The sequence below is a fragment of the Colletotrichum godetiae genome, assembly GCF_030913485.1.
Source record: "Colletotrichum godetiae strain CBS 193.32 chromosome Unknown BDP55scaffold_16, whole genome shotgun sequence".
NCBI lineage: Eukaryota > Fungi > Ascomycota > Sordariomycetes > Glomerellales > Glomerellaceae > Colletotrichum > Colletotrichum godetiae.
This window is the reverse complement of record NW_026851264.1, coordinates 300,394-319,606: the sequence shown is the minus strand read 5'-3', so window position 1 is coordinate 319,606 and position 19,213 is coordinate 300,394. Positions and strand designations below refer to the sequence as shown.

At 53.7% G+C, this 19,213-nt stretch overlaps 4 protein-coding genes across 4 annotated transcripts; 3 read left to right on the top strand and 1 right to left on the bottom strand.

Moving 5' to 3' along the window:
* Window positions 1-630: 630 nt before the first annotated feature.
* Window positions 631-2,046, top strand: BDP55DRAFT_550249 (tricarboxylate carrier; the record flags this gene model as incomplete). The annotated part of the gene is made up of 4 exons (XM_060569005.1): window positions 631-734; window positions 918-1,051; window positions 1,175-1,269; window positions 1,348-2,046. The coding sequence occupies 4 exons, from the start codon at window positions 631-633 to the stop codon at window positions 2,044-2,046; spliced, it is 1,032 nt and encodes a 343-aa protein (XP_060430769.1).
* Window positions 2,047-9,707: 7,661 nt separating this feature from the next.
* On the top strand, window positions 9,708-12,101 carry BDP55DRAFT_549968 (kinase-like domain-containing protein; the record flags this gene model as incomplete). The annotated part of the gene is made up of 6 exons (XM_060568978.1): window positions 9,708-10,640; window positions 10,699-10,780; window positions 10,832-11,179; window positions 11,230-11,692; window positions 11,747-11,834; window positions 11,889-12,101. The coding sequence occupies 6 exons, from the start codon at window positions 9,708-9,710 to the stop codon at window positions 12,099-12,101; spliced, it is 2,127 nt and encodes a 708-aa protein (XP_060430768.1).
* A 1,216-nt stretch (window positions 12,102-13,317) lies between these two features.
* BDP55DRAFT_630854 (uncharacterized protein) lies at window positions 13,318-15,261 on the top strand (the record flags this gene model as incomplete). Its single annotated transcript, XM_060572212.1, has 1 exon — window positions 13,318-15,261. The coding sequence occupies one exon, from the start codon at window positions 13,318-13,320 to the stop codon at window positions 15,259-15,261; it is 1,944 nt and encodes a 647-aa protein (XP_060430767.1).
* A 1,124-nt stretch (window positions 15,262-16,385) lies between these two features.
* BDP55DRAFT_550175 (uncharacterized protein) lies at window positions 16,386-17,904 on the bottom strand (the record flags this gene model as incomplete). Its single annotated transcript, XM_060568995.1, has 2 exons — window positions 16,386-16,726; window positions 16,782-17,904. The coding sequence occupies 2 exons, from the start codon at window positions 17,902-17,904 to the stop codon at window positions 16,386-16,388; spliced, it is 1,464 nt and encodes a 487-aa protein (XP_060430766.1).
* Between the last annotated feature and the right edge of the window lie 1,309 nt (window positions 17,905-19,213).

Here is a 19,213-nt window from a genome sequence, read left to right as displayed (position 1 = left end):
TCAATATCGTCATCTCTATCTTTCCGTCGTCCGTTCTAAATTCTGCCCATCTGTTGCACCGTCACCGCTGCACTATCAGCAATATCGCTGCACCGTCACAACCCGTCCGTCTGCCGTTGTCACGCCCTACGCCCTACTGTGACAGACAACCTGGGGGGGGCCCGCGTCCACCCGCCGCCAGCTGCAACAACTTCAGGGTCCAAGCTCCGCCGCCCAATCACCTCGTCCGGATAACCTCCTCTGGGGGTCTCTCTTCCCCCAAATCCACCGATCTCGGGAGCTCACCCGACGATAACCCATCCTTTCCGTTCCTTCAGTCGAAAAACCACCAAACCCAATCCAAATCCCACGAGAACCCTCACTCACACCGCAATCACCTTTCCCCCCTCCCCCAAAATCGCCGTACCACCAGCGTTCGCCGGCACTGCTCCCGCCTTCTTTGGTCGCGTGGCATTGCATTGCATTCGACTTTACCCCTCACTTGTCATAATTGGGCATATCTACCCTCGAGGATAGCTCTCAATTGCGGGAGAGAGACAAAGAAAGCTTTGCGACGATCCTTCTACCAAACCCTCGTTGTTTCGCAAAATCACTTCACCACCAAAACACGCTCCGAACCTAGCCTCACAAATGTCGGCCTCTCTCCCCGGCAGCCGCGAGCTGCCCGCCTCGCAGTATGATCTCAGCACATACATGGGCCGCGTACGGCACAACCTGGGCCTCACTGACCCAAGGTACGTCCAAACCCCCCCCCAGTTTCGCGCGTCGCATCGCAAGGCCACGATCATGACTCCTTTGCGCGCGTCTACCTCAATCTCACTCACCACGCCAGCCTCCTCTTACCTCTTACCTCTACCCTTACCAGAACTCGTACCACGGACCCAAGAGAACAGATACTAACATGTCTCCCCAAACAGCACCCTCCTCGTCGGCAGCACAGGTCTCGAGCAAGCAAAGTCCCTCCTCACCGACTACAAGCAGGGCAAGATCCCGACAATGACCCCCGAGCTCTGGCAGGCCAAAAAGGTCGTCGACTCGACCCTCCACCCAGGTGCGACGAGCCCATAAAAACAAAACACACTGCCTCTTGCGACAAGGGCTCGTTGCTTGTTTGCCTCTCTCCCGGTACCCGGTGACTAACACGCGGCGCACTCGCGCGCCTCACCCCGTGTAGATACCGCCGAACCCGTCTTCCTTCCCTTCCGCATGTCCGCCTTCGTTCTGACCAACTTGGTCGTCACAGCTGGCATGCTCCAGCCCGGCCTCGGGGTGAGTTGAACCTCTCGCACAACTTCAACACTTCCAGAGGGAAATCGCATTCCTAACGAGAGTCGCAACCACAAACAGACAGCAGGCACAATCGCATGGCAAGTCGTAAACCAGTCCCTCAACGTAGCCATCAACTCGGCAAACGCAAACAAGTCATCCCCGCTATCCTGGCGCCAGCTCGGCGAGTCCTACGCAATGGCCGTCTCCGTCTCCTGCGGCGTTGCCGTCGGCCTCAATAAGCTCGTGCCCCGTCTCAAGAACCTCACGCCCGCGACCCGCACGACGCTCACCCGCCTCGTCCCCTTCGCCGCCGTCGCCTCGGCCGGCTTCCTCAACGTCCTCCTCATGCGCGGCGAGGAGATGCGCAAGGGCATCGACGTCTTCCCCGTCGTCGCGGAGAAGAAGGCAGAGACCACGGAAACCAAGGCAGATGTTGAAGGTACCAGCCAGCAGCCCCAGTCCCTAGGCCGCAGCAAAAAGGCAGCCCAAATCGCCGTCGGCGAAACAGCCTGCAGCCGCGTCTTCAACTCGACTCCCATCATGGTCATCCCCCCTCTCGTTCTCGTCCGCCTGCAAGCCCAGCAGTGGCTGAAGCAGCGGCCCCGCCTTACCGTGCCCGTCAACCTCGGCCTCATCCTCGTGACGAGCTACGCCGTTCTCCCGCTCGCCCTCGCCGTATTCCCCCAGCGACAGAGCATCAGCGCAGATAAGCTTGAGCCCGAGTTCCACGGACGTGGGGGCGAGGGCGGTCTCGTTGTGTTCAACAGGGGTATCTAGATATCTCTGTCTCTCTCTCTCTTGCATTTTTCGTTACTAGCATACCAAAACTGGGATATCAAAACATTGTCAAGCGAATTCGCATTAAGCATAGGAGGTTCAAAGCAAAAATGGACGGCAGGGGGACGTATCGCGGACGATTCTCGTCGCCCGCGCTATGCGATACAGGCAAGTCTTGCCGAAGCAGCCATTCTGTCTACCTCATCTATGATACCGTCGTTCCGCCCTGACATATTTATCGCAATCGCATCCGTCAAAAGGGGAATAACTCAGGAGGAGGGGGGAAATCTCCGTCCAACCCCCCCGGACGAGAGTAATATGGGATAGAGAACCCGGTATCAGATCGCACGTTGAAAGTGTTTCACGCAGCCACAAAGTCGTCCTTGGCACCCACGGTCGCCAATTCCCCGGTATGTTCAGAACCGCGGAAATGGGAGGAAAACTGGGCGATATCATTGCCTTACCCGGCTGGTAGTTTTATATGCATAGCCTGCGGAAACCTTTGTGTCTTGATGCATATCCAAAGAGGGGGGAATCCACGAGCGTAGAAGTTGCTTGTAGCCAGGTGGGCAAATCGTCCGTTTCAAAGGCAGAGGAAATTGAGAAAGCACGTGAACGAAAACCCCCGTGGTAATTCCAATCCAGCTGCAGTGGTCAAACTTATTACGACAAAAGTGTGTTAAGACATGGCCATGTATGTGAGGCGAGACGTTCGTGTGCGTTGGGCATCGCTTCCAAAGGACTTACACCACCACAAAAGACAGGCTGGAATAATTAGAAGCAATTAGGTTGTCTTCTGGACGAGTACGGAGTAATACTGCACCACCATGACGACAAGCGGCAGCTAAACCAACGGCCTTGAATGAAATCTTATCGACCACGCAGCCTGTGTACATCGAGAGGCACGACACCACTTCGATATGCCTAGGACGGGACAATTACGAGCTTGGCTTAGAATCGCCACCAAAGGAGGGGTGGGATGACGGTTCAGCGGGGTTGCTTACAGCTTATTGAGGCTGGCTCAGCCCAAATAGACCAAGACAGTCCCGTTATAGTCTGTCGAGGGCAGCACATCTCAGCATCTGATAACTTATTTTGGTACTCTTGTAGTTTGATAAGGACGAGCTAGGGGAATCATGAAATCCTCGCCTGCTAGATGGAGGCGTTGCCCCTCTGCACAGTCAGCATATCAATAAGTCCTCTGCCCTACTTACCTCAGTCTATTCTCTGGCTTCAAACGACGAGGTGCCCTATCACTCTTGCTCCCTTAAGCCAGTGTTATTCGCCAAAGATACCTGTCTATTACCGATCTCAATCCATCTCATGAGTAGACGTTGATGATAGTGCGAGACTCTCTGATTCCCTCGAAGCCGAATTTCGGTGCTTGCAAGTCGTGCTTTCTCCGCGAGCCCGCCTCCTGACTAAGTAAAGCCGTCTGCGGCCCTTGGGTGACATTTCGTCCCCCGATTACGTGCATGCAAAAGGGGTGATGGGTGTTCCTGCGACGCAAGCACGGATCATAGGCTCTGGGAAGAAGAAGAAGAAGAAGAAGAAGAAGGAAAGTTCAGTGGCCAGACGGCATGTTTGCGTTCAAGGAACTGAAACTTTCCAGCCGTCAGTGGTGGCAGATGGCAGCAGCACGCTCTGCCTAGGATGATGCATGGTGCGAGAGCGTCGAGACTGAGAGAAAAGTCGCAACCTGCCATTCAGCTCGGGTGCAGATGCTTGTCTGCTCATGCTGGCAGGATTAAGCCATTGCCAGGCATCGCTTGTCTTGACAGGACGGCTGGGCAAACCCCCATCATATCGTTGAATGATCTTAATGAGGGGGGAATATAGGCTGCTTGTTCTGGGCCTCTCACCACCAACGTTTCGCGGCGAGGTACACCATCTGGGCCTATGCTTGTCTAGTCTCGGTTGCCACGGGCTCAGTATCTTGGAGTCATGCAGGCACTTTACGCCACGTACCAGACAGGTACCGGTACACCGCGAAGACACCATGCGCGGATATCGTTGCGACTGTGTGCAGGATTCCTCTCAAAAGTCTCTCAAAACTGTCGAGTTTTGTTTGCGGCAAAGACGTAAGCATAACTGACAAGCGCCGTGTGACACGGATGTTGAGAGTCGGATCTTTCTCTACGATTTTCCATTTGAGAATTTGACGATGGTGTAAAGAACAACAAACCGGTGACCGATTGAGTATGATGGAGTTGCGTGAGCCTTGACTCTTGAGGTGCAGATGGGTTTGCAGGCATGATGTTGGTCGGAGAGAGGGGCCGTTGACAGCACAGATTTCCCTCTATCCGCTCCGCCCTGCCCTGCTCCGTGCTGATAATGTGGTCTCCCAACGAATTTGGAAGAGGAGCTTCACAAGCCTCCTGCCTCTTTACGCTCAAGTCGGGGTATTCCTCACTGCCTCCGAGCCTCCTCACAAGCGTCGTGATGACTGCGACCCTTTGCCTCTTCTCCCCACCGCGTTGTGAACTGCAACCATGGTTGGTCGATGGGGGTAGAAGGTGTTGCTCCCCAAAAGCCCCATTGGCGCATCTTTGGACGGGAAGCAGGGATGTAGACGCTAGGAAGTGCTTGGATTCGTCAGTGATTGTGCTGCCAGTGTGCACTGTTGGGTTGCCATAGAGGAGACGGTGGGATCAGATCAAAAGCAGCGGTATCCATAGGGATGTCAAGCCCAAAAGGCGGCCAGTGCTGGCTGGTTGGATTAGTAGGTCAAACGCTTCCATTTCCGTAGCTCATGCTGAAGAGTTTGTTGTCTTTGCTTTACTGTGCATGTTGGTACGGATCATTGTTCCCATTAGCTTTTTCGGCGCGATCAGATCTTGGGCGACTGTGTGGAATGCGTGGATCATGCTTTTGGGCCGTGTTTGGACTGATGCTCAACGCCGCCAACCGCCCGCCAGTGGTTCCCAGGTTGTTGAAGTTTCTGGTGCCATGCCATGAGGTAATGTAGTATTAAAGAGGCAAGAACAACCAGAGTGATAGATGCGGGCGAAGAGCCGACCAGAGTCACCAGCAGAATTGGCCAAGGCGAGACGGAGTGAAGTTTAGAGCCGGTATCAGGACCCATTTAGGGGACCCATCTAGTCTGCAATATTTGAACCTTCTGACGTATTGCAGCAGCCAAAGGGCGTGAGATTCCGGGACAAGCCAACGTGACGATGACCAGGTCGCGTTTCCTCGAATTAACAAGGTAAGATGTGCAGGGCTCTCTTCTCCTTTGTCAGCAGGAAGCTCCGATATGTCAGGCTGCCGCTGCGTCTGCTGGTTTGCCCTGCCTGCCGTGGAGCGGTAGCACTGGGGCTGGTTGGCGGGGACTGGATCCATCCATCCAACCTTTTCGTTTGTCCACCCATCGTGAAGGCGGCTGGTGTTGAGGTGTGCGGGTGTGTGCTCTGTATGAATGGTCAGACCAAGCCGGCCCAATCCAGCCCAGCCCAATCCCGGCCATCTCAGGCTACTAGGAATGGTAGCTCAGGTGTGTGATATTACTCACACAAGTACTGGTTAGGAGACAGCGGTCGAGTACAACGCAACTGCGAGAGAAAAGAGTATGGGCTAGCCATGATTATACTGTGATGGAGTGACGGAGCGGCAGCGGCAGCGGCAGCCCATCACTCGCTGCGCAACGACGTGACTTTGAAAGAGGCGACTTGCCCAGGCCGGCGGGACGCTAAACCCGTCTGGAAGATTGTCGTGGAGGCAGATTGGCGGGCAGCAAAGTTGGGGTGGAGGGCGGACTCCAGAGCGACCCGCCAAGTGCGTAAAGTGGGTGAGAGGAGGAGCGAGAAGCGTGAAGCGTGAAGCCGTCGGCGGCCACTGGATTGGCGTGTCTTTGATTTTGCGAGCGTGACAAGTCAAGCCTTGGGCGAAGTCATCGGATATGGGTTCCTTGGGCGCACAACCACAAGGGTACAATACTGTATTCGGTCTTTTCGAGATGGTACATGACCGTTGCCGTATGTCTCGTCTTTCCCTTGGGGCTGAGAATGTAAATGATTGATGGAAGCATTTGGGCGTGAAGACAGTTAGAGTCCCAGATTATCGAGTCTTGAATGCCGCAAGATGCCTCCCATGCCGCGATCCCGGTTATTGAGACGTGGTTGAGGGACTCGAGGGCTTCTCGGTGGTGTGTTCTCTGTCTTGAAAAGGAAAGAGCCAGCGGGAACCGTCCGGTTGGCACTTGGAGAGGAGAGGAGTCGACTGGGGGTGAGTACGTATTGATTGATCGAAGAGAGGGCAACGGAATGACTTTGTTGGCAAACGGTGCGGCATATCAAGTCTGCAAGGTATTGTACGTGAGAAAGCAGGTAGACAAGAATGTTGGAGCAATGCAACGATGACAGTCTAAAGACGCTAGAATGCGGCCAGACGGACAGTTCCATTCACGCCATTGAAGCACCGCTTCAGAAGTAGCGTCCTTCCTTCGTGGGCTCCGTGGCTCCTTCCGTCCTTCTCTCGCTGGCTTCCATGTTACGGTGAACTAGGCAGGTGCATTCGAGGCGTACTTTGGGTTACGTCTGCCGCTCTCGTTCAGAGTTCTTGCCTCACCAGAAATGGCGGGGCATTCCCGTGCTTCGCCTTCCTTTCATCCAATACGGAATACACATATCTGGTACCTGCCTCGAATCTTCGACATGGCAGCTATCTTATGGTTTACCTAAGGCTCCTTGATTAGGTGCTTCGATACGATTCAAGCAGACAATGGAATGAAACCTCAAACCGCCTTGGTTCATACGAAAGGACCTTGACAAAAAAAAAAAAAAAAAAAAAAGGCCGGAAACCACCCGTAACTAATGATGTCGAACCGCCAAAGCCCCCCGAAATAAAGTAGGTACGGGCCCCTGGAAACAAACCTGGAAATATGGTGTGCGTAAGACCGAAATGCCCTGTACCTCACATCGGTGACAGGCCTTGTTCCTGTCGGACGTACAGTAGGCGAGAGGCTAAAAGCACGGAAGCACCTGCAATTCGCAGCCTACCCAAGTACCTCCCGTCTCGTCGTCTTGTCTGAATCGAAGCACCAATTCCGATGATTCCCTTCGGAGGTGAGCCATATGGATGCTCTAAACACTTTCGCTGCGGTTGATGATCCGGCGGGCACAGATTACCAACCTGGAACACGCCCTATCTCGCTTGATAAGGAACAATAGGTACCCCGTGTCCATAATGGAAAGACTGCCAAAGTAGGTACCTTGACTTCCTGCCTTACCATATCATAGCGAGTACAGACATATCATCTGTATCTCGAACTCATCACCCTCCCTCAGGTCCTTATTTCAATGTCTGCCTTAAAGACGGTCTCAAGCCTCTGCCACATGTCGGATCAAGTTGGACAGATCCAGCGCTGCACTGCACGGTATTGCTTCCGCTGCGGGCAAGGACATTCTGAGAGATGCTGAGTGGGTGGGTTTTGACGATAAGATACTTGCGTCACGGCATCGGTCTGCACCCGCTGTCAAGTACCTGCTTTAGTCAGTCCGAAGGTAAAGATACATATGCCATCTGGCACAGATGCGCAAGCAGGGCACAGTCTTGAAGTACCTCCATCCTGCGCCTCGCCCCGACCCCACTCTCCCACTCCCTCCGATATACCTGTGCGAATACAGACGCTGAGGCGGAGACTTTTGTACCTGTGTAAGGCCCCGAAGGGTAGTAAAGTTGCCAGATATTCAACCTCAGGCCCAGAGTACCTTATGGTCTGATGCTCTTGAGCAACCCTAGGACGCTGCAAGATTCGTATTGTTCCCAGTACTCCGTACCGTTAAAGAGACCAACTTTGATGGCGACCGCGAGACCAAAGACCCGACACCCGCACCTCCGAGTCTGTTAAATAGCGACCGGCTTGATTTATTATGCTTCCCGGTGCACATCAGTCTAGGGCCCCTCCATACCCTGCCAGTGGTCCCTTGATTGTCCCATCCTCGACTCGACGGCCGACGCGTGAGAAAGCGACTGGAACCTGTCCGTCTTGCCGCCTACTGCCTTGGCTTGAAGTGGGCTTAACCGGAGACTACGGAGTAGGGAGGACTCATGAGCAAATCTTCTCCTCTATCCATCTTGTCAACATTCCATTCCCCGAGATGGACGGAGAAAAGAGTCAAGAAAAAGCAAAGTAAAATGGAAAGACAAACAGTCCTTCGTCTCACTGCCTGAGTGTGGTAGGCACCTTCCATGGCTGGGTAGCTGACCAGAAGTAGCCGAAATGCGCGGGCCAGCCGCCAGACTGCCTACCTTTAGTCAAAGGTACTTCCGGCTGTATGGGGCTGACGGCGTAATCACAAGTATCTCACATCGGAGATTCTTAACCAACGTAACCTTTTTCCCCATCTCGTTTCTTCCGCCGCCTGTCGTTCCCCATCCACTTTTGGCTGCTTCCATTTCCGCTCCCACGCGCACTCGTTCGCACGCACGCTACGGAGTACCAAAGTCGCCAAAGTACACGCCCAGTCAGTTACCCACACCCACACCCACACTCAATCACTTGCCCTCTCGTGCTCGTCCCTCAGGTCCTCAGGTCGTCTATTCTCCACAATTGGTCGCCTTCTCCCGTCAGGGCCCCTCCACTTGCTCACCTCACCAACTACTACTCCCCACGGACCAAGAGAGTGAAGCGGCCGGTCATCCCTCGGAACTTCGTCACTTTTTTCGACCACAACGTCCAGTCCATCCACCAGGGCACTCTGGAGTCTGCACAGCGACCGGCGGCTTGTTTTTTTCCTTTCCCAGCTCTTTCCTCATCATCACCAGTCAACCCTGCTCCTGCTGTTGATTTTCCTCCGACTTTCTTCCTTCTTCCACCACTCCTGGTAGAAACCTCCTACTGTCAAACCGAAGAAACTCGCGTCGCGTCATAGCCTCTTCGATGTAGCAAAGAGGCTTTCCCAGCGGATACAGCACAGCACAGTCCACAGTACACACATACGCCTACCTACCATACCCGTCCATCCTGTCATCAAACGAATCCTCGACGACCCCCGTCCACCTTGCACGCTGTACCCGTACCAGCCACACTTTGCGCACGACTCGGGAAATCCAGGCCGGAGACCCTGCGGTCCCTCTTCAAGGTTAGCTAGCGGTACCCGTACCGCAGCAGCGACAAGCCGCCCGTGGCAGAGCCAGAGGCAAAGACCGGAAAGCTGTTTTTACCCACTCACGCCGTCAATCTGCAGCCCACTCCCAGACACCACTGGCACCGGCTACCAGATCCAAGGGCCGCACACAGCGCACACTCTTTGCTCAGGGAACGCTGAAAGCCGACGACACTGGGCCTCTCTCTGTTTTCCCTCACTCACTCTCTCTTTTTCACGCTCCCTCCCTGCTCTTCCCAGGGCTGATATACCTTGGGACTAACCCCGAACTCCACTGTTTGGATTTGGGAACCCTCCACCCTCCATCATTGGATCCCCCCAAAAACCAAAGTACAGCCGGGCACGTACTCAGTATTGTACCCAGCAGCACTCCAGCACCCAGCATTCAGCGCTCAGCGCCCAGCACACCGGCACAGCGAGCGCCTGCGAAACCACCTTCCCTCCGCCTTCCCTCCATCATCGAACCTTCCTTCCTCGCCCTCACCCTCCGCCCTCGCCCTCGTTCTCTGTCTCTAAAGGTGATTCTCTCGACACCGGCAAGAAACGAGGAAAATCATGTCGACTCCCACAACGGCTACAGCGACATTGCCTCCTCACTCGCATTATCATCATCCCCATTATCCCTACTCACATCAGCCGTACCAAGCCTCTACTGCCACCGGCTCTTCGTATCGACAGCCAGCGAACCCAATCCTTTCTACTTCCTCATCCACGGCGACGACGAGACTGCCTCCCGCATACGCCAACTCGTCGAGCATCGCCTATTCTACCACTTCTACTGCGAGCCACGCCGGTCCAAATGGCCTAGGCCCTTCAGCCTCGTCAGCCAGTTCGAGGACCATTCACGACGTCTCGAGTCCCGACGCGAACTACTCGCTCACCACCTCCACCATGCCTGCCTCCAACTCACTTTCCCAGTCCTCTCAGTCCGCTCGTAAGCGAAGACGATCAAAGGAGCCCGACTGGAACAAATTTTACAAAAATGGCTTGCCCAAGGAAATCATCGTCATCGATGACACCCCGGAGCCAGAGCAGGGCAAAGCCGTCGGCAACGGCGTGAGGGTCGTCTCCAATGGTAACGGCAGCGTGAATGGCGTCGCCACAAATGGTACCACCAGTCGACCTGTTCCCAAGAAGCGGAAGAGAGACGACGAGCCTCAGCCGTACGACCCCGTCTACCACAACAAATACGCCGGTTCCCACACCACCACTCCTCATCACAACGGCACACCCAGCGGATCGACCATATCCACCGACCGCACTACAAATTCAGCCATCCACACCACCGCAGCTACGTCCCTCTCTTCAAATGGGCACGAATATTACGATGCTCAGCCTGGCCAGAAGCGTAAGAGAACCCGTCAACAGATTGCCCAAGAGGCCAAGAAGAGAGAGATCGAAGGTCTCGGCGACCCATTCCTTACATACAAGCCGCCTCCTTACCCTCCCAAGAAAGCGCCCGACGTTCACGTTCGATTGGTTCAGGATGTAAGTATTCTCGTCTCGTCGCGATACGCCTTTAAAGCAAATGCTAATGTCTTCCCAGCAGGGGTACAACAAGAATGCCAAAGTTGACGATGATGATGGACACTACATTGTTGTTCCTGATGCCGACCTTACGGACAAGTGTATGTCGAGCCCTCAATCTATTGACCACCAGGTGCTAACGTCCATCGCAGACCAGATGGTGAAGCTGCTCGGGCAAGGAACGTTTGGCAAAGTAGTACAGGCCCGAGACCGTAAGAGGAATAAGTCTGTCGCCATCAAGATCATTCGGTCCGTGCAAAAATACCGAGATGCCTCGCGAATAGAACTCCGAGTCCTCGCAACACTCAAGGCCAACGATGATGAAAACCGCAACCGCTGTATCCACCTCAGGGATTGTTTCGACTACCGCGGCCACATTTGCATCGTCATGGACCTGCTTGGCCAAAGCGTCTTCGATTTCCTCAAGAGCAACAGTTTTGTTCCCTTTCCCAACAGCCAGATTCAGAGCTTTGCTCGACAGCTCTTCACCAGCGTTGCCTGTGGGTTTGCAAATATGTCTCTAGCCAGGCCTCTCACTAACACATTGCAGTCCTGCACGATCTCAACCTCATCCACACTGATTTGAAGCCCGAGAACATTCTTTTGTGCGACAGCGCCTACCAGACCTTCACCTACAACCGAAAGATACCCTCTTCTTCTACCACCGTCAATCGACAAGCGAACCAGCGCAGAGTCCTACTCGACACGGAAATCCGCTTGATTGATTTCGGTAGTGCCACTTTCCAGGACGAATATCACAGCTCCGTCGTCAGCACCCGTCATTACCGAGCGCCAGAAATTATTCTGGGTCTTGGATGGTCCTTCCCATGCGACATTTGGAGCATCGGATGCATCCTAGTCGAGTTTTTTACCGGCGACGCTTTGTTCCAAACGCACGACAACCTGGAGCACCTAGCCATGATGGAGATGGTTGTCGGGCAGAGAATCGACTCCAGTCTCGTCCAAGCTGTGAACAAGATGGCCACCAGAAGTGGTGGGAATCCTGCCTCAAAGTGAGTGGTCCATGGCACAGTTGGGCAAGGAAAATGCGTACTGATACTGTGCAGATACTTCAAGCGCTTGAAACTTGACTATCCTACACCCGAGACAACACGGGCTTCCAAGAGATTCGTCAAAGCTATGAGAAGATTGGAGGTATGCAAATTAGGCTCTCAGGACGCTAGAGGATGGCTCGCTAATAACTTGTAGGACATCATCCCTTCAAACTCAACCTACTTCAAGAACTTCCTTGATCTCCTTCGGAAGATTTTCGTCTACGACCCTCAACACCGCATCACTGCGAAGCAGGCATTGCAACATCCTTGGTTCAAGGAACCCGCGACACCGGACGATGGTACGGAAGCGGCCAAGATCCGCCTGGAGCGAATGAGACAGGAGCAGGATCACCGATATCACGCATGATCCCTAGCTATACGAAGCTGTTTTCGAAACCTTACGTCTATAACGAACAAAGCCGAGCATGATATGGGAGTTGGGCCGTTTGATATCTGGTCTGTACGATGGTGGCCGACGGAATTGGAAGGGCATGGCGCTCGTGCAGCTTGATTTTTTCCAACATGGGCCTCATCAAAGGTTAGCCATGTTCTGCCCTTTAATAGCAGAAGGCTTGATGGCATGTGGGGGGGGTTTTGGGTCTTGTTTCGCGGGATAAGGGTCAAACTCGCAGTAACACGAGACAGTAGCACGAACGATCGTGCCGAGCCCTGGACAGCGTTGCTAGTAGAGACGTTTCGATGAGAGAGATGTCGTGCCTTGTCGCCAGGCCCAATAGAGCGATTCTCCTGACCGCCGCAAGCTTTCTCGGCTTGCTAACCACTTCTTCAGTCTTCTGGAGTGACCACTGATCGATGCATTTAACTTATTTAGAGACCCCACCTGATTCGAGTAGACTGTTTCAACCGCCACAGTGTCTAGGAACTTTACTATCTGCAACTGAATCGTCTTGTGAGTCGTTCTTATAATGGTTGCTTGCTGCTTTGATCGGGTATGTTGCTTACATTAGCCCCTCTTTTGATTTCAGGTTCGATTGAATGATGCATCTTATCCCACCGCTACTCACGAGTTACGACTGGATGACTGCTGCCGCCTCTCGAGCCAACGCCAGGGACTTCTCCGCACGTGACCAACTGCAGGTGCGGCGACAATTCCTTGCCCTCTGCTGTCCCTGGTATTATTGGTCGGGATCGATGCAGATGATGCGACCGCAGCCGCGGCCTGGAATTGACGAGCGATGTCGACAAATCCACGTAACAAGAAGCCTACGCGCCTATTCTACGGGGGGTCAGAACTGAGGGAGATCACATCAAAGCAGGACAACGTCTTTCGCTTTGTTTTTCCCAGTCCAATACTGAAAGATACCTCTTTGCATTGTGTGGCTTAAAAGCCAAAGGATGAGCCTGTTATGCCTGTTCAGGCAAGTCGTGGTTCAAAGACAATGTAAACTTCGAGATTCTTCGTTGTCGATATGGCCATTCCGTCGTCAGCGGGTATAGAAAGACGGCCTGCTGCTGCTCTTGGGTCACGTTCGGCGAACGAGTAAACAGCCTCAAACTTAGCGATATCTATGCCGAAATCTTTCGAACGATCTGCTCACAAATTTCAATATCTACGTTCCACTATGTCCAGCCCGTACCAAAGTATACACGATTTATCGAATGGTTCTGTCAGGGAGTTGGTTCGATACCTTTATCTCCCGGCCGAGCACAGCATTGCGAAACCCCCAAAGAGTTGGCTCAGGGAGCAAGAGGAGAAACTGAAACAACTACCCACGGAATGTCTCCGTCCACCCAGCAACATCAACCCATTCAACTTTTTTACTCGCCTTGCGATGAAGCACAGCGAGAAGCGTAGCCATTCGTTCATACCGCAGGCCGCAGTCCTATGCAAGAGCCATTATGGTCTGAATCCTTGGACAATTCACGCCCTTTTTGCACTGGTTCTCAAAGAGATCACGGTGGAAACGGCTAGCTTACGACATGATCGACAACGCGGTAGAGGTCCGGAGTTTACACCGTTGATCAAGGAATTCGTTCGTCGTCTGGACGGCATTCAGGCCTTGTGGATGGACACGTACAACTTCGAACTCCTGTATGGCCGCCAGCCAAAAGTACTGAGCCATGTCAACTCACATTGCGAGGCGTGCATCTTGTCAGCACTCGGATCTCGTCCCTCTTTCCTCGGCGACCTTCGTGCTAATCTCATCGCCCGTACGGAGAGAATCTCACCATGCTTGCAGAGGGTCGTGGACGCGTGGATCAATGAGTTCCCCGAAATTGCACAGAGAAAGGTCTTCAAAGACAGCGCGAGCTTGGGTGAGGAAATTCGGGCCATGCTCAAAGAAGTCAGAGCAGCGCGTCGGCAGAGACGCGAAGCTAAGCACCTGAGAAAAGCCGGAGCTTCGGAGGACATCAGGAGGACATCCGGACGTGGTACTCCGCGCTCAATTCCGGGCGACCAGTCGACTATGAGCGGACGGCCTTCCACGGCAATGAGCCAGGACCCTTTTGCTGAGCCAGGTGATGAAGACCTCGACACTGAGAATCAGTCGTGGGAAGATGCGGTCGGGGATTACTACGAGCAGTCAGCCCGCCAGAACGGTAACGGGGGTAAACTCGATCGATCGTCCCTTCACCCGGCCTTTGGCGGCCCAGCCCCTGAACCCAGCGCCCAGTTCCGTCGAGACTTTGGTACAGGAAAGGAGGTGGATCGGAAAGAACAAGGGGCTCTCTGGGAGGATGCCGTTGCTAATAGTCCAGCTAGGAAAGAACAGCGTCTGCGCGCATCTGACTTTCCCCCATCAATGATCCAAGACGACGCCCGACGACAGGATCTGTTTCGACATGTAGACTCTGTAGAGTCCCAACCGGCCACGCCTCGGCCTGCCACGCCTCCCGCCGCTACCCTCGCACCACCGTCCCGCGCGTACGCCGCCGAAGCCCCGCGCAGCCCATCATACACGGACGCCAGCGTATACTCCAACAACGAGCCGGCCCGCCCTCACCCCAAACCCCCATCCTCGCTCGCGTCCATCGTCACGACATGGCCCGAGATTCAGACTCGCTCGTCTTCCGCCCGTGGACCCCGTCCCGGCGGGGTCGTAAGTACTTCCTCCCCCTCCACCCAGAATAACAACCTCGTGACACAGGACCGCCGCGCCACAGCTACAAAGTTTACTCCTCCTTGGGTGGGGTTCCAAATGTCGCCGACGGAAGCGGAGTGGTATCTTGCCGAGCAGGAGAGGGTAGCGCAGCTAGAAGAGATGGAGCGCATCGGCCGGCCGAGTTTTAGGGACCGCGGTGATTCTAGGTTGGTTGCTCCTGAGGATGGAGGAGAGTATGAGGAGGATGGGTCGAGAACGCCGACGGCAGGGTCTGCGCAGACTGGGACTTGGGTTGAGGAGTCTGGTGGTTGGACTGTAAGGGAGGTGTCGCCTTTGAGTAGTGATGATGAGGGTGATGATGGGCGTAGTGTCGTGACGGTGGAGAGACGGGGGTCTAGGAGTGAGGCGTCGACGATTTATCCTGATGATTCGCATAGTGTGGCTAATGCTCGGCGGTGGTGAAGAGTCTGCAATTCCTTGGGTGTTGCGGGATTGAAAGGATTTGCTTCTGGGTTTTGGGTAGATAGTACTGGTAAGTAAGGCGTTTTAAGGGCGTAGAAACGATGCAAAATCATTCTGCGTTTTGGTTTCCATCTTCGTGGTCGTCGATACTGTACATATTAATCGTCATCGCCTTACCATGAGCAGAAAGACAAGGCACGAAATCACGCGGATAGGCAAAGGGGCACATACACAGTAATTCGATGAACAAGATTGAGCTATCTACCGTTGCAGTATTGGGGTAGGGACACCCCAAAGAGAAGAAGAAAAAAGCAAAACAAGACCGGCCCTTGTACATTCTGGGGCATTCGTTTCCTTGCCTTCCCTCCTCCCTCTCTCTCTCCTCCAAATCCACCCCCTGGTCGAGAAGATCCCAATATCCATGGCCATACCCATGGCAACCATTGAGAGACGACAAGTGTGCTATATCCCCCGAGATCAGTAAGGTATGGCCCATGATGGCCAAGCCACGGTTGTATCGTCCCATTCTGCCGGCACGTCTTCTATGAGATCATATTGACTCTCGAAAACATGGCTGGTCGAAAAAGCCCCGTTAGAAGAAACCTGAGCCCTGTGCTGATCAGGACGCGGTGGGTTTGTTTACTCTGACATCCAATTAGGGAAGGGGTTTGATGACGAAGGTGCGAAACAAGACCGAAAGGAAAGAGCAAATGAGGAGCCAGTGAAGAGTTTTCGGACGAGAAATCATGTGTTCGTTGCTGTCAAATGCCGATATGGAGCTGCCAATGAAAGCTGCTAGGTCGGGTTGTTGTTGCAAAGCCACAAGGCGTCGGTGACTAATACTCTCTTCTTGACTTTAAAAAGGGGTCGTGTAGTAGAAGATTTGGGGAAGGTTCTTAGCAATTTGTTGAGCTTGGCTCTGTTTTGGGAATTGGATCTGTCCTTTGGCAAATATCAGCTCGGAATGTTCTCTTAAAACAAATTGCCGTGGAATACTCACCTCCAACAGTATCGTTATCGATCGAAATACCCGATATCGGGTCTTCATTCGACGGTAACCAATCTGGCAGAGATCTTCGATACTTGAGCGCATGAGGTCAGTATTCGATCTCACTCAGTAAAGCTTAGGCTCCAAAGACATCGTCGCTGTCACGGCTTTCGTCGTGCTGCTTGTCCTTGGAAGCATCAGGGGACTTGACTGGTCGAGCACCAGGCGGGTGGTACTTTCCGGGATAGTCGTAGGAGCACTCGGACTCGTCTCCCACATAGAATGTTCTGCGCGGGATCTTGTTCGCCCAGTGCTGCCAGACGACCTGGTCGTACCAATCGGCGCCGTGTGGCTGTTTCACCTTGAAGACCTGCTCAAGACAGCCGACCTTCTCGAACTGGAAAGACGACATGAAGTCGTCCATCCACTTGAGGCCCTGTCCGCCCTCGCTCTGAGCCATCGTGTGAACAATGACACCTAGAAAGCCCATTAGCTATTGAATCTGACACTCCTTTTACGTTCAATCACTTACGATGAATGTCCCGGAAGTCAGGCTTGTGGAAGGCGTCCTCTTGAGCATCCGGATCAGCCCACTGGCACTCGACATAGCCGTGGTACAAGATGGAAACTTGGCTGAGGAGCTGATGAAGAAGGGCACTTCCGATCCGACCACGTCGATGCTTAGGGTGGACAAAGACAGTTGCCTTGACACTTGGGGTCGCGTTTCCGGTGAGCCCTCCAATACCTGTCTCGTACGGCCGGAGGTAGGCGAATCCGTAGACGGTAGTCTCAGGAGCCAGAACATCCGCCGGCTGAGACTTCCGCCACTTCATATACTGTCGGTAAGCATCACGAGACGGCCAGTTGATGGGGTCGGTCAGGTCAGTCGTCTTGATAGTCGCCACGATGAAGGGCAGCTGCTGTCTTCTGCACTCGATCATGATGTACTCGAACCGCTCGACAGAGACTGGGTAGGTATCATTCACCAGGGGATCTTTACCGACAGCCAGGTTGTACATCTCGGCGCAGGCATCGGCATCGGCTCGCTGGGCAGGGCGAAGTACGCAGTCTGCCAGAAGACTGTTTTCGTCCATAGTAGGTGCCACAGTGGCTTTTATCTTCGCAGAAAGCGCAGCATCTCTCTTCTCGTCGCGTTCTCGAAGGATGGCCATTTCTTGATGGGTCCGCTCTTCCTGCTGCAAGCGTTGACGAATGGCGATGTTCTTTCGAACCATGATCTCGCGATGAACGAGCAGGTTACTGGTCCAATCACGGCGACGTTGAATCATCTCGGGCGTCATGTCTTTGTCGTCTTCGATATTAGCCACAGTGGTCGGCTGCTCAATACGGTCGATGAGTTTTCCAGTGTCGGTGCTGACATCGTGGTGGTGATGATCCTGCTTCTCGTTGAGGAAGGAAGTGACAAGCGGATCATCCAGAGTATGAAGCCAAGTCAGAAAGGATGGACTACCTGCGGCTTCCGTCTCGGAGCAAGTGAGTTTCTTGGGATTTTCTCTGTCCTGGCTCGACGAAGCTCTGTCGTCATTGCTGACATCCCAAGACGAGTGGCTCTTCTTCGACTTGGTAGTGACGCCCACTCTCTCCGGAAGATCCTCTACAACCTTGGGTGTCAGAGGCACCGACTTCTCCAACATGTCTGAAAGAGGAGCACACGGGCGAGCATAGTCTGTTGAACACTCTGTGTCCGACTCTGCGAAGTAGCTAGTCGTAGTAGCTGGCTCCTGGGCTTCGGTAACTGGACCTTGGATCTTGGAATCGATTTTTGCCTCAATCTTGGCCTTGATTTTGGCGACCCTCTTGTGAGGGGGGACGTAGTCGCTCGACATTGAAAGTCTAGAGGGCATCATGTCGTTTCCCACGTCGTCGTCGCCGTCGGATTGAATGTTCAGATGCAGAGCAGCAATTTTTGCCTCTCTCTCCTTCTGGGTTCTCTCGAAACTTCTTACAGCGTAGGCTCTGCGCTCGGCGAGGTAGTCGTAGTCAGCGTTCTCTTGGCCTTCATTAAAAATATCTTCACCAGGGGCTCTGCGGGTGTTGAATTCCAAAAAGATTCGGCGAGCCTCAGGGCTGGAAGTGGGGTCATCTAGGAAGGAAGGAGGCGGAAGTCTTCGCTGGGGGATTGGAAGATTCATGGCCCATCGAATAGAGGTTGATCTTTTGATCGGCCCGGTGGGCTTCATGGGAGGGCTGCTCGAGGGAGGAACCACCGCCTGGACCTTCTCATTGGTATTATTCTCAACCACAGCCGGGCTGAGAGAGGTGAATGTGAGCCGAGCTGAGCCAGCCTCCTGCGGGTACAAGCCGATGGACGACCAAGGATAAGGGCTGTCCGGTCTGGAAATGCCTTCGCCACGATGCTCTTCATCTTGGCTGAACTGGTTCTCATTGTCGTCAGATTGCTTCTCAATGGTAGCAGGCTCTTTCGACAACTTGAGGTAGAGGTATTCGCCACGGCTTCCTTCCTGGATGGACTGCTTCTCATTGTTGCCAACTTGGTTCTTCAAGATGACAGAGACTATGGGGGTTGGCGTGCTGGGATCGACGCGGTCGCATTTGACATGTTCGCCAATTTTCTCCTCATTGGTGAGACATTCTTTGAGAACCGAAATGCTGAAATTGTGATCTTGGCCACGATCCTCTTCAGCATGGCTCAACTGGATCGCATGGTCACCAGATCGCTCCCCTGGGATGAAAGGCTTTGCGGTGGCCGACAGCTTGAGATCGAGGTATTTGCCACGATTCTTTCCACTGTGGCTAGACTGGACTTCGTCTCCGCCAGTCTTCTTGTCTGGGGTGATGATCCCCTTTGAATCTGACATCTTGCAATCGATGTGTGCTTTGACCAAACACAATGAGCTTGCAACTGGCTGAACAATGGGGATTAGCTGACTTAGCACACTCATGTTATTTTGTGAATCAATTTCACAGCGTATGAGTATACTT